At 37.7% G+C, this 15,515-nt stretch overlaps 1 protein-coding gene across 1 annotated transcript in view; it reads left to right on the top strand.

Moving 5' to 3' along the window:
• The window catches only part of LOC109936090 (retinoid isomerohydrolase RPE65), a 37,758-nt gene that overhangs the window by 17,673 nt on the left and 4,570 nt on the right, over positions 1-15,515 (top strand). The window contains exons 6-10 of the mRNA XM_048601887.1: positions 8,528-8,675; positions 11,813-11,894; positions 12,380-12,512; positions 13,114-13,253; positions 14,418-14,547. Of these exons, the coding sequence (XP_048457844.1) occupies positions 8,528-8,675; positions 11,813-11,894; positions 12,380-12,512; positions 13,114-13,253; positions 14,418-14,547 (633 nt within the window). The remainder of the gene's footprint in view (positions 1-8,527; positions 8,676-11,812; positions 11,895-12,379; positions 12,513-13,113; positions 13,254-14,417; positions 14,548-15,515) is intronic.

Here is a 15,515-nt window from a genome sequence, read left to right as displayed (position 1 = left end):
CCTTTGGTCCAACTCGTCCATGCTGACCAGATATCTTAAATTAATCTAGTTCCATTTGCCAGCATTTGGCCCCTATGCCTCTAAACCCTTCCCATTCATATACCTATCCAGATGTTTCAAATATTGCAGTTGTACCAGCCTCCACCACTTCCTCTGGCAGTGTACCAAATGCCTTCTTCGCTATCCTATCTACCTATGACTCCACTTTCAAGGAACTATGAATCTGTACTCCAAGGTCTCTTTGTTCAGCAGCACTCCCCAGGACCTTACAATAAAGTGGATAGGTGCTGCTCTGATTTGCCTTTCCAAAATGCAGCACTCACACATACCTAAATTAAACTCCATCTGCTAATTATCGGCTCATTGGCCTATCTGATCAAGGCCCTCTCGAAATCTGAGGTAACCTCCTTCGCCGTCCACTACACCACCAATTTTTGTGTCATTTGCAAACTTACTAACCATACTAACCACATTTAGTTCAATAAATCATGTGTATTACATTCATATTTTTCTTCTCAAGTAAGCAGTTATAACAGTTACCTGCTAATTAGGTTAATATTTTGGAGAAATGCAGGTTGTGCTGTTATAAGCAAAAGAACTACAGATGCTGGAATCCAAGGCAGACATACAGGAGACTGGAAGAACAAAGCAGGCCAGGCAGCATCTGGAGGAAAGGACCAGTCAAAGTTTTGAGTATTGAACAGTCCTGAAGAAGGGTAATACCCGAAATGTTAACTGCTCCTTTCCTCCAGATGCTGCCTGGGGCCCGCTGTGTTCTTCCAGCCTCCTGTTTGTCTAACTTGTGGTGTTATAAGTTTGCAGAATGCTGTAAAGCTCAGGTGAAACCTACTTAAACTTTTTTATTGCCTTTCATTAGGCTTTAAATCAAATGATTCATGTGGCCATCGTAATGAAGCTGAAATCTACAAAACTGAGCAAAATCTTGAATTTTAAACAGGATACCTGCTCCACTGGTGCTGTGTTTTTCAGTGTTATGATCCTCTTCAATATCTTTGTCAATTATGTAATAAATGGTGTCACATAGGACATCCTGTAAGTCTTTATACCAGTCATTCCACAAAGGTTACAATACTCCTTTTTTGCTGGTGTTTCTTTGCTGGTAATTGACACAATATCTTGGACATTAGGCACGCCTTGGAATATGGTAATTGTGCTTTGCATTTGAGATGATATTGTCTTACATAATTAACATGGTATCTTTGTGGTAGTGATTAGAATATGTCAGTTGTTGAATTATATAATTGACTAGGGATCCTGGTTAATGAAAGCATTAACCTAGATAAAATTATCTAGAATTATGATGGGAAAGTCAAGGACACTGCCATTTTTCTTTATCGATAACAATATCCTATGGCAAAACAGTTTGCCTTCAAGGTTCAGAAGTGTTTCTCCTGGCTCATGTGCAAAATCCAACTACAAGCTGGTTCTGTGGTAAATAAAAGGGAACGTTATATATAATTATATAGGCATTATATAAATATAAGTTGCCATTGTTGGATGTACCATGGGAATGCTCTGGCCCACACAGTCACTAACTGCTTTGGAGGGAAAGATATGTCCTGGGAAAATTTTTCATGAAGGCCCTTCACAAGGAGACCTGGATAAAGTATTTTGTGATGAGTAAAACTAATTTATATCATTTGGATTGCAATATCAAGGTGAATGATTTGATGCAGTCCTTTCAACCGTACTGAAGCCAAATGTCCATTTTGCAACTGATAAGAAATTCGTTTTATACTTGAAGTGGCAGCTAATGGAAGATATTGTCCGGAAGGCACGTATGAGAATTGGTCAGATACACAGCGCTCAGTAATTCAGCTATCAATATGCTTGTTACATCATAAATCGTCACTACTGCTCTATCGTGTTGTACGACCTATTTGAACTCTTCATTGCCATTGATTTGCTGCTACCATTGACCTTTTACATTTGGGATCTACAGAGGCTGCTTTGTCTAGTGTTGTAAAGGAAAACCACTACATTGTCAAACAAGAAGAGACTCTTATCTTAAACAAGGTGGCAGTTTATTGTGTTAGCAATCAGATACAAGTTACAATAGTACGATGGACATTGTTACAGAGACAATGGGGAGATTTAAATACTAGATTGATCTTCTTCAAGATCCAGAGCTGTTCTCCCCATTTATGGGATCATCTAATTGGGTGTAGCCTAATGCACTCCTTGGTATTAACCTCTTAAGAACAAAGTACCTTATACATCTTCCCTAATCCACCAAACTCAAGCTTATTCATGTTGTTAACATTTGTGCATTCATGCATACAATTACATTTAGCCTGATCCGCCTCCTTGCCAGGGCTCTAACTTCACAAATTTGGGCAAGAGGGTGGTTTCCGTATTCTTCCAGAATATGTTTTAGATGACTGACAAACTTCCACTTGAGGACTGTTGCTTTTGATTCTGTTCTTGACCATGTGAGATCTTTAAGTCCTTTTTAAGATACAGGACCTTTATTCTCTTGGATGTTCTTTGCAGAGGACATTGTTTCTGTTGACTCAGACAATTTGTTCATTACATTGTCTGGAGAATACTTAATCTCCTGAATTTGCTTTATTGAGGACCTCTTTCCTGCTGAAACAGCAATTTTCTACCTTAACATCATCAAGGGGACCTTTAATCACTTGAATCCCCTTCATGAAAGGTATCTGCTCTGTTGAAACTGATAGCTTCTTCCTTGCAGTATTCTGGATCTCTGAACCAAGTAATTTCTTCTAGACCATGTCGTGAATCTCTCAACTTTGATCAACTGACCGCTATGGTGTCACATGCAGCCCATTTTCAATTTGACAATGTAGATCTGCTCACACAATCTTCAGGCCAATCTGTGCTGAAGTATATAGATTCTGTACTTGAATATGTTGATAGATTAATGTCCTTTAGGGAAGGAAACCACCGTCTTTATCTCATCAGGCCTACATGTAACTCCAGAGGTACAGCAATGTGGTTGACTCTTAACTGTCTGGGCAATTAGGGGTGGGCAATAAATGCTGGCCTAGCCAATGACACCTAAATGCTGAGAATGAAAAAAAACTTGCGTCATCTCAAAAACTTTGCTTATTTTCTACCAACCCTGTGTAGTTGAAGATTTCCATGCTGTTGAAAACATTTTATATGTATATAAGGAGGAAGAGGGTAACTATGGCAAGGGTAGGTCCACTCAAGGACAAAGGAGAGAATTTATGCAAGGAGTTGGAGGAAATAGGTGAGGTCCTGAACGAATACTTTGCATTGGTATTCACAAAGGAGAAGGACATGTTGGATGGTGAGTCTCAGGAGGGGTATGTTAATATTCTAGGGCACGTTAATATCAAAAAGGAGGTGTTGGGCATTTTGAAAAGCTTTAACATAGACAAGTCCCTAGGATCTGATGGGATCTATCTTAGAATGCTCAGGGAGGCAAGCGATGAAATTGTTGGGGACTTGCACAAAATCTTTGTACCCCCTTTATTTGCAGGAGAAATCCCAAAGGACTGGAGAATGACCAATATTGCCCTTTAAGAAGAGGAACGGGGATAATTTGGGAAACTACAAGCCAGTGAGCCTAATATCAGTGGTAAAGAAATTATTGGAGAAGATTCTAAGGGATAGGAGTCGCTCAAATTTTGAAAACTATGGATTTATTAGCGATAGGAGGCATGGTTTGTGCAAGGAAGGTCATGTTTCAAACTTGATTGAGTTTTTTTGAGGAATAATTTGATTTCTCTTCTTTGTAGTTGCTCTATCTCATTACATCTCTGCCTGAATAGCAATTTGACCTTCTGCTCTGTAACTGTCCCCTACCTCTACATATCTTTTGGAAGCTTTTTTAAATTAATTGACAGGATGTGGAAATCACTGGCTAGGCCAGTATTCATTGCATGTCCCTAATTAGCCTTGAGGAGGCAGTGGTAAGCTGTATTCTTGAACTGCTGCATACATCAACAGTGCTGTTAGAGAGAGAGTTCCAAGATACTGACACAGCAACTATGAAGGAACAGTGATATACTTCCAATCAGGATGGTCTGAGACTGGGACTGGAACTTACACATGATATTTCTACGTATCTGTTGCCCTTACCCTTCTAGATAATAGAGGTTGTAGGTTTGGAAGATAGTGTTGAATGAGCCTTGGTAGTCGTTGTAGTGTTTCTTATGTATACTGTATGCCACCGTGTGTCGATGGTGTAGGGAGTGAATGTTAAAAGTGTTAGATGGGGTGCCAGTCAAACAGCTGCTTTGATATTGAGTGTTGTTGAAGCTGATGTTATCCTGGCAAGTAGAGACACCCGACTCGTGCCTTGTCGATGATGGCCATATTTTGAGGAGTCAGGAGGTGAGTTACTTGCTGCAGAATTCCTAGTCTCTGGGGACTTGTAGCCATCGTATTATATGACTGGTCCACTTCAGTTTCTGGCAACTAGTAAGGAAGTTACCAGGGAGTTACCCATGGAGTTGATAGTCAGTGTATCAGCTATGGAAATGCCATTTAAAAAGTCAAGTTGTTTGGATTCTGTCTTGTTGGAGATAGTCATTACATGGCACTTCTGTGGTGCAAATATCACTTGCCACTTAACAGCCCAAGCCAGAATATTGTCCAGGTCTTGACTGGTGACGTATTACTTTACAGATGTAGCATGCTTTCTAATAGATGGACAGTGCTTAAGCCTGTTAAGAGCTGACACTGACTTTTTGAATCTGCTAATTTTTCTGTAAGGCTTCTCAAATACGTCTTTAGGGTTTTATACCGTACGATTAAGTGGATTCTTTTGCTGTCCTTTGATCATGTTGACTTTTTTTTCTTAGGACTCCTTTATAGTTTGTTTCTGATTCCTGTTTCTAGCACTATCTGATTTTTTTTCCATAGTCAAACCTATTTTGAACAATAATCAATCTGACAGACTCTTTAACAATTTCAGCACAAGTTGTAACTCTTATGAATTCTAATTCTAAAGCTCCATAGTCACATTTCTCAACCAAAATGTAGAGGTCATTTTAAAATGAAAATCTATGGATTCCCCTGGATGATGGACTCTTTGGTTAGATTTTCCTCTGTCAAGAATAGTTCTAAATTAAAATAATGGTCAAAAGCTTATAGAGCAACTTGAAAAGTATTTGTGCCTTCTTTGTTGCCACAGTATGTAACATCATCAGATATAGTGCCAATTGAATACAGAATGTGGTTACTTGTTCAGCTTATGATTTAGTGTCTTATTGGAAGCAACCATAGATCTTAATTACTGTTATCACCAAGATGTCAAATTCTATGTTCCGTTGGCTCATCGCTCAAATTAATTGTTCCATGTAATGTTATTTCTACTAATCTAATATGATTATTCATCCTCTATGTTTTACAGCCTTTTAATTCTGCCATAAAGCAACATTATTTTTCTGTACTGCTGTATTGGAGGGTTTTTCTACCCTTTTACAGTTAAAATGGAGGATGTCTGCCTTCTGCAGCCAAAAACAATTCCCATCCACTTTGGCATCTTTACCAAACAAATGTGCCTGCCTGTGACTTCAAAACTAACTGTATTCTCTTGTTGGTTTTCCCGAGACAATTCACACACTACTTCGCTGCCAATAATCCCTATTACCTTGTAGTTTTATAAACGATTCTGATTCTCTTTAATAGCTTCACTGAGTGAATCCTGCTCTCTGTAGTTTTAAAGCTGTATCCTGTTCTCATTGAGGTGGGAGGGGTGGATAGATGGGAGAGAAGATGGACAAGTTGTGTCAGGTCAAGGAGGCAGGGTTGAGAGGGACTGTTGGTCATGGGATGAGGCCGGGGGATGGGGAGACTTTGAAACTGATAAAATCCACATTGAGACCATTGGGTTGTAGGCTTCCAAGGCGGAATATGAATTGCTGCTCTTCCCGTTTGCAGGTGGCATCATTGTTACTCTGGAGGAGGCCCAGGATGGACATGTCACCCAGGGACTGGGAGGGGGAGTTAAAATGGTTGCGATCGGAAGGTGTTGTCATTTGTTGCGAACAGAGTGCAGGTGCTTTACAAAATGGTCTCCAAGCCTTCGCTTGGTCTCACCAATATAGAGGAGGCCACATTGGGAGCAGCTCCTGCAACCTGTCCATCTTCTTTCTCACCTATCGGCCCCTCCTACCTCACTGACCAATCCCCACTACTCCCTACCTGCACTCACTTATCACCATCCCACCTACTTTCCCCAGCCCCACCCATTCTATTTATTTCTGAGCTCCCTTTCCCCTCCCCATTTCTGAAGAAGTGTCCCAACCCAAAACGTCAACTTTCCTGCTCCTCTGATGCTGCCTGGTCTGCTGTGTTCCTCCAGCTGTGTTATCTCTGACTCCAGCATCTGCAGTTCTTACTATCTGTCCTGTTCTCATTATTGGTTTTGCTCAAAGAATCCTGCCTACAACCTTAATAAGTTCTTCCTCCTTTATTATAACTTTAACTATGGATTTCCGTTCTTACTGTGACTTCAATTGTTCTCTTACTTTTTCCTTCCATTAGACTTTCTCTGCTTAGGCTTTTAAATTGCCCCCCTTTATCACTTTCATTCTGGATATGTGATGCACCTCATTTTTAAATTACAGCTGTGGCTTTTGATTTCCCTTGCTGTTGTTGTACCTCATTGTGCCTAGTCACTGTGGTAGTGATGGTCTGTCTGAGGATTTTGCTTGCTTCTTGCTTTCTCAGCTTGTAACTAGGTTGTGTTTTTCCCCTATCGGCCAGAGCTTTCAATTCTATTCACGCAACCTCCAATTTCTTGTTTTTTTTTGGCTGAACCTCATTTTGGGACTACATCTACGGTTCACCAGCACTGAATGCAGTCTGTAATTACCAGGTGTAATTATTGTTCCAGCTCCCAGTTCCTCTGCACTTCTTAGCAGTTCTGAAATGCTGTCAATATTGACTGCAGTTCCTGCTTTGAACCTTGCCACAAATCACTGTCCTGCAGGTCTGTCAACTGTTCAGTTCAGTCATTTGCTGCATGATTGTCTGCACAAGTTACGCTCTTAATGTTGTGCCTGAGAAAAATTCTTCTGGATTTGCTTGACTTCACACTGATATCTTACATGGCGTTGCTGCAGTTAAATCACATTATAATCTGTACTGCTCATCAGTTGTTGTAAGATGAAAACTCACCACATTATCTGAGAAAGTTGCTTGATCACCATGTGGCAGATCACAATGCCTCTTCTTCCTCAGGCAGCTCAAGAAATTTGGCATGCCCATAAGGACCCTCACCAATTTCTACAGATGTACCATTGAAAGCCTACTGTCCAGGTACATAATGGCAACTGCTCTGCCCAGGACCATAAGAAACTACAGAAGGTGGTCTGGGCTGTGCACACCATCATGGAAGCCAGCCTTCCATCCCTGGACTCTATTTACATGGCTCACTGCCACAGAAAGGCTGCCAACATCATCAAAGACCCCTCGCACCATGGTAATGATCTCCTGCAACCTCTTCCATCAGGCAGAAGATACAGAAGCCTGAACACATGTACCAGCTGGTTCAGGAACAGCTTCTTTCCTGCCGTTATTAGATTGATGAATGGACTCTCTGGCCTCAAATAATGCTGATCTTCCTAACGTAGATCTTACCTGGCACACGCCCTGTGCAATGTAACCTGTACGCCTCTATGTCTTTTTGATCTGTACATCCTTGCTTACTATGATCTGCCTGTATTGCTCATAAACAAAGCTTTTCACTGTACTTCAGTACACATGACAATTAATCAATCTCTAAAGTTGGGATCTACAGATCCTGCTTCATATAGTTTGGTAGAAGAAACCTATGAGATAGTCTAACAAGAAGAGGTTTTTGTCTTACACAGGATGTAACTTACTACATAATAGCAATCGGGTATTGGTTATAAGTCAAGATAGACATTGTTACATGAGGGAGATCCAGGTGGTATATCTGTCTCCTTTAAAATACAGAGCTGTTCTCCCCACCTGAATCCTATGACAACATCATATTTGATGGAACTTAGTGCATTCCCCAGTGTTAACACTTTCAGAACCAAACACTTTACACAGTGCTCACAACCTTTGTGCTAAATAATGCTATTCACTATTCCACTTCTGAGATTTCCTGGTACTGACTTCAAACTTCATATGAAGTCAAATATATAAAATACTTTAATATTATTGCAATCACTACTACAGTTTTTAAATTGTAGAACTGATTCAAAGTTAAAATTGCTGCAAACATTCAGTAACTTGTCAGTGTTTATGAAAAGAACATACATGTAGACATTCAATTGAAACCCTTCAATTGCAGCCTGACTTTTAAAGAAATATTATTATAAGGCTAATTGTAGTCTTAATTTTCTAATATTCACACACTTAATGCTGAAGAGCATAGGTAGGCGTCAGAACGAGGAGAAAAACATCTCTCCAAATTGATCAAGTTGAAGAGACTGTAAAGTGACCTAAAGATCTGATATACATTAAGAATTTTTATAACTAATCAATTAAAATTTTAGTCTGTATTTTGAGAGGTAATTTTATTTTGATGCAGGTGGATCTTTGCAACTATTGCGTAATCAATGGTGCAACTGCTCATCCTCACATCGAACATGATGGAACTGTCTACAATATTGGCAATTGCTTTGGGAAAAGGTTTTCTTTTGCGTATAATATTATCAAAATACCTCCGCTGCAGTCAGGTACATGTATATATACTTAAAATTATTCCAGCTATAGAGATTAATCAAAATCTTCGTGTGGGGAGGATTGATGAAATCATGTAAACTAATGACTTTTCATTGCAGTCATTGCACTTTTATTTTACAGCAGTGATATTTGATACTTGTTTCCAGCATTCAGAAGGATACCACATCTTTTAGACTGTTTATATAACTAGAACAACTAGTATAACTTATATAATTAGTCAGAATAGAAACCGAAATAACTTCGGATGCTGTGAATCAGGAACAAAAACAAAGTTGCTGTAAAAACTCAGCAGGTCTGGCAGCATCTATGAAGGAAAAAACAGAGTTAATGTTTCGGGTCTGGTGACCCTTATAATTAGTCCCTCAATAGACAAATGATCATAAGCAATGTCCACATCCCATGAGAGAATTTTAAAATATTGCTGCAAATGAAACAAAATAATTCATCAAAAAACTTTGATTAAAAAAAACTTTTAGTTTTATATTAACCAGTTCAGATGTGCTACAAAACACCTCTGGAGTGGTTGGGACTTTAACTCAGGTCTTTTAGCCCTCAGGTAGGAACATTACCACTGCACTATAAGAGCCCTCAGAACATTTCATGTTAAATCATTTTTAATCGACTTGTTCAAAAATGTTATTACACATCTCTGCAGCAGGTGGGATTAGGACATAGGTCTCCTGTCTCATGGGTAGGGACACTACCACTGCACCACAGAGCTCTGAACTTTTTTAAAATCAAATAAGCATTGCACACTGACTGATATCACAATCTGCCAAAATTGCTGATTTCCAGCAGACCCAAATGTCCATGTTACAACCACACATTTCATGACCATCAAATCCTGGCATGTGATTGAAATCTGGAGCTTCTGGTTCAGAGGCAGTGACACTACCACTGTTCCACATAAGCCATAAAGCTTTTTTTTTCATATATTGTCCATTTACATTTTTTTAATTCCCACTCCTAAACCCAGACACCTGCATTTGATGAGTGACTCAATGCTGCAACTGCTGCCTCCAGTTGTAGATATGCATTTTTTTCAATGCTGGAAAGTCCATATGGTGCTTTTGAAAATTATTGACTCTTTTCCTCAGTGACAGCTACAGTGTGACCAAAAAGGTAATTGTTGACATTCAGTGTGACAATGCTTTGTTTTCAGGTCTTGATGTCAAGAAGTTTGTCACTTCTTCTTGCTTGCTCATTATAGGTTCAGAAATATATTGGCTACTTCTCACCAATCATAAATGCACAGATCCAGTGAGGCTTATCCATCATAAGATTCTATTCCAATTAGCTTATTTTATTCACAGGTCACAAGCTGGTTTGAAGATTTAGAGACAAAGTGAGTTTAGTCCCCTAACACACTCAATTCCCTAACAATTGACTTCATCCTCTCCCTGAGATGAGCCTGTCTGCTCACAAGCAAGTCATATTTGACCCCAAAATAATCTTATATATCTGCATTATTAAACCTGCTAATTTTCACCACCAAAACATCATCCAACTCCTCTTCTCTTCTGCTGCTCAAACCCTCATCCATATCTTGAGTATTATACTAAAGATATTTTATAAATAAAAGGTGTTGTGCTTTGTTTTACTAGTTCTTGAAATTAAAATAAATTTGCTTGAAATTGTATATTATCTCTCACTGAAGTTGCCTGTTCATTTGATTGTAAATGATATATCTCAAAAATTCACCAAAAAAGAACTTTACACAACGAGACCAAGAAAGAACAGAATAGTTTTTAGCAAAGGTGCAGATCCAGATTGGGGTCTGATTCCAGAATTTTGAAGGATCCTTTAACATTTGGAAGGAAATTGGGTGGTTTGACTTCTTTCCTTGATTATTTAAAATCTTGTGTTTGTTTTATAATGTTGTGGAATGTATCAGCTGTTGTGGGAGAATTTTTCACGGCTATCTAAATGGGAGCAGAACTTTCAGAGCAAGTTGTTGGGTATGGATTTGTCTGAACCTGCTTCAGTGAGTTGTTAATACAAGTATTATTTTTTTCAGCTTTAGAATAAAAAGCATCGACCAAGTAAATTTAATTGCAACAATGTAAAGTTAAATTAGGGTAGTGGATGTATGCACTCCATTTAGTGTCCTTTTCAGTTGTTATGTGAATGCATTTGTCTGTGGAATCAAACTGATAGACCACTGTAAGAAAACCAGTGTCTTAATATACATTACTAATACTTAGGTTGCAAAGCTGTTAGTGTTATTGCTTCACCACAGTACTTCTTAATAATTAATTGTAAAAGCTAAGAAAGTATTTGTTGAACCTGGCATATTACAAACTACTGGAGCAGAACTTTGTAATTCTGTATTTCATGGCAGAATTCAATTTTTCATAAGATCAAGGATAACAGTACAAAAGTTAGAGCTAGCTGTAAACAGACTTAAGATGATTGTAATTTGGATTTTGTAGGAAGAATTCTCTGAACCACTCTTGCACAGGATCCTAGAAGCTAGTTTCAGAACAGGATTTCCTGAATTCTGTCAGCGGGTTATGTGAACTCAGGGCTGATATTAGAGATAGATGTGTTGATTGGCAGCTTTCATGGTTAATTGCGTGGTGATTGTGCATGTGTTTTTCTTTATTCTTTCATGGGAAGTTAGCATCTCTGGGATTTCCCTAATGTCCCTTGAATTAGGCCATATTCTAGATTATTGCTGATGGCAGTGAAGAGTCAGTCACATTGCTGTGGATCTGGAGTTGCATGTAAATCAGACAGGATAAGGATGGTGGATTTCCTTTCCTAAATGATATTAGTGAACCAATGATAGATTCACAGTCACCATTCCTAAGATTTGCTTTCAATTCCAGATTTTATTAATTGAATTTAAATTCCACTTGCTGCTCTTGGTAGGATTTGAACTAATTTGCCCAGAACTGTAACCTGGATTAACTAGTCTAGTGACATAACCATATTGTTAGCCACTTATCTACATCGGCCCTATTCGTAATATTAATATTTATTATCAAAGTGGAGTGTGATCCACAATGAGCTTCGTGAGTCTTGTATAAACAATTAAGTAGCCTATGAGAATGCTTGGATTATAAATTAAACTTTTCATTGTTCATGATTCTTGAATGGCCCAATATTCAACTGCTTGTAATTACAGATAGGCAAGACCCATTGAGAAAAACGGAAGTGGTTGTCCAGTTTCCATGTAGTGACAGATTCAAACCATCCTATGTACACAGGTTTGTATTGCCTTTTCTTGCCAGAGGAGCAATCTTATTGACCACTCCTGATGCTTTTGGAAAATAAAAGTGCTAGCATAATATTTGTTATAAAGTTTTAGTGAATTGAATAAAATCATATCCCAACTTGAATTTTGAGAGTATATTTTTATCAACAGATTTTTGCAGTGATTTTATTAGATAGAAATAGTTCAGAAAGATTTGAAACTTGAGGCAGAATTTTCCCAGCCCCTGAATGAGGTGGGAAATGATTAGTTGGGAAAATATGGAGAGAAATGAAAAATGAGATTCACAACATCAGGTGGGGGGTGAGGTGGGGGAGGAAGGGGCTGTGGGTGATTTTCCACCCCAGGTTTTAGTGGTGAGCTGAGAATGCAACAATAAAGTGACTTTCAATGTCCTTTTATGTTAAAGATATCATGTAAATACAAGTTGTTTTTGAATTTGTTGTTAGTTGTGACTTGAAATCATCTTTATCCAAACAGTTTTGGTTTGTGTGAAAACTACATTGTATTTGTGGAGCAACCAGTCAAAATTAACCTCTGGAAATTTCTCTCATCATGGAGCGTGCGAAGTACTACCTATATGGATTGCTTTGAATCAAATGATTCGATGGGAGTAAGTGACAGTTTATCATGCAAAAAAAACATACGTTTGACTTCGTAGGACTTTGATTTATGATTGATACTTTTCTAGGTGAAATCAGTTAACAGAATTTAACATAAAGTATTGAAATGTACATTTAACATTAATTGTCATATATACAAGAATAATCTATATTATACTATGGCACTATTTCAAATATTAGGTACAATCAAAGTGTGGAAGTTCTGGTAATGCATCTGACATCAGTCTGTATCTGAAAGAAACAAACTAAGTTCCAAAGACAACATACTGGAAATCTGAAATTATAAAAGCAAAAAAAGTTCTGGAAATACACAGATCTGTGAACATCTGTGCAGACAGAAACAAAGTTAATGTTTCAAATTGTGACCTTTCATCAGAACTGTTATGAACTGGCTGCAATTCTTTAAGGAATGTAATTTCTCCTAATCTTGCCCTTTCTCTATTAGTTTTATTTTTAAGTTAATCCTATTCTCCACATCATTATGCCCACACAATGTTTATGACCTTCTGACAACATTGTCCTGACAGTACAGTTATTTTTTTAAACAGAACCTAGAAGAATTACAGTTTGTCATTAAAGTTTGTTTTACAGACATGGTTCCATGTTGCAAACAAGAAGACTGGTGAATACCACAACATAAAATACAGAACTTCAGCATTTAATATTTTCCATCATATTAACACTTATGAAGATAGTGGCTTTATAATTGTTGATGTATGCTCCTGGAAAGGGTAGGTATCTAAATTAATTATCTGAAGTTACAGAAAAAATATCCATATTTACCTTAAATTATGTTAAACTCCACCTTTCCAAATTTTTTTTATCAAAACTGTCAGTGTTGATTCTCGCGGGAGAGCATGGTCATTGGATAGGCTTCAATTTCTCACTCCTGGCCATGTTTTATGTGTGAACCCAGAAAACGAATGTTTGTTTGCAAGCTATCCAACTGTACCATTAATCACAATGATGCAGAACAGAATTAGGACAATTACCAAATCCTGTCTGTTGTAGTCTTATCCAGCAAATACATTGCCATAGTCTTTCCCCATAATCATGTAGCTTTTCCTATCAAAAGATTTCCGTGTCTCTTCTCTCTCTGCTGTTGAGTCTGTGGTTAGCACCCTTTCAGGTAGTGCAAAACAGATCACAAATAAAGAAATATTTTGTCTTGGTGTCTCCGGTCCTTTTGTCAATTACCTTAAATCTGTTCCATCTGGACACCTTAACTTTCCTGCTAACAGTTTTTCTTTATTTACTTTATTAAGCAAAACCAGGTTATGATTTTGAAATCTGGTAAAGAAAAACTGGTATTAAATTTCCTGACATCACAGCACAGGAATGGTCTTTATTCCCCTCTTGCCTTTTCCATCAACACACCCCAAACAGTAAATCTTCACTTCTTTGCAATGATCTAGACCATGGTTTCTCCAATGGTTCAGCCATTTCAACTTCAACTTTTTTTTTTCAGCCTGAACTGTGAATTTAGTGAAGAGGCTCTTAATAACATATTCCTCAGGTTTGATGTCCAGGTCAATGGCAAAGTTTTGCCTTCTCTACCAGTCCCTCACCTGACCCCAAATACAACCTCCATGTTAAAGAGTCAACTTTTCACTCACTGTCTTTCCAGCACTAAAAACATTTGAATTTTGTACTGTGGAGAAATAAATTAATTCTCACCATACATACCATTGATTTTAATTACTACACCTTTTACCACCCCATTTTCTTGCATTAGCATGCCTGTTAGTAATCTTAAATGTCTAAACGATTTGCAAGTGTACAGTACACAACTCATTATTATTAGATAAGTTTTAAACTGACATTATCTTAGCAACATTTTTTTACCTATCTCTATGAGCACTGCTGTAAAGAATAATATATCATTTCTGATGCAGGTTTGAGTTTATATATAATTACCTGTGGCTTGCCAATTTACGTGAAAACTGGGAAGAACTTAAAGTGAATGCAAGGAAGGCTCCTCACCCAGAAGTTAGAAGATACGTTCTACCATTGGATATAAACAAAGTGAGTTTTAGTTCTTGTGGACTATTAAGGCGGGGGGGGAAGCATTTATCTTCTGAGTCTGAATCTATTACAAATGAATGTCTCATTTGACTGTAACATCCATAATTAAAATGAATTTGGATAGGCTTTTAATGTCATATTGGTCAATGGTCCAAGGCATTAATTCACTAAAAGAGCAAGAATTGGGCTAACTTGAGAAAATGACCTGCCAAAAAGTTTAAATAAAAGAGAAAAATTGAGAAGATGTACATCAGACCTTTTAACAGTTATACAGAAACGAAGATTAAGATGCTGGAAAAAACATTCAAAACTAAAGTTTTGTCCATCCTATATTTTTAAGTTGCTGAGACTTGGTGTATATTTCCAGCATTTTCTGCTTTCCTTAAAGCTATGAATGGAAGTAAACAATCTAACACTTAATATAAGAAGTTTAGACTGACTCCCATTAATATTCCTCTTTAAAAAAAAACAAGTTGAAAAACTTTTGGTCAAATTATAATACTTCAGCAGGATAATTATTCTTGAATTATAATATATGTAAATGAAAGTTTATAGGTCACTCATTAGCTGGTATTGACCTTTGTAAAGCAGAAAAGTTCAAAATCTAATTTCAGTTTAAATGATTTTGGCCAGAGTGACAATTTAAGAGCTAATAGTCAAATTAAATACCAAAAAGGGGGAAATCAAACAAGGTTTCTTCCTTATTGACATTTGGAAAGTGAGCAATTGAAGGATATTAATTTTGAGACAAGCCAGGTGGACTGCAGAGCTTTATCCGATATTGTATTTTCTTACATTAATACCTGTCAATGGGTGGAGTTGCATGGAGCCGTGTTTGGGGTCTTGTGTATACATGTGTGGGAAAGGCACATTGTTTATGAGGCCTTGGAATATTTCAGTTTAAGGCCCTCCTACATCTCAAGCACAGACTAACACCATGATAGGAATATGTGCTCAGAATTGAAACT

Source organism: Rhincodon typus, chromosome 10, assembly GCF_021869965.1.
Source record: "Rhincodon typus isolate 14 chromosome 10, sRhiTyp1.1, whole genome shotgun sequence".
Classification (NCBI taxonomy): domain Eukaryota; kingdom Metazoa; phylum Chordata; class Chondrichthyes; order Orectolobiformes; family Rhincodontidae; genus Rhincodon; species Rhincodon typus.
The sequence above is the reverse complement of the archived record's forward strand: the minus strand, read 5'-3'. Positions and strand labels throughout refer to the sequence as shown.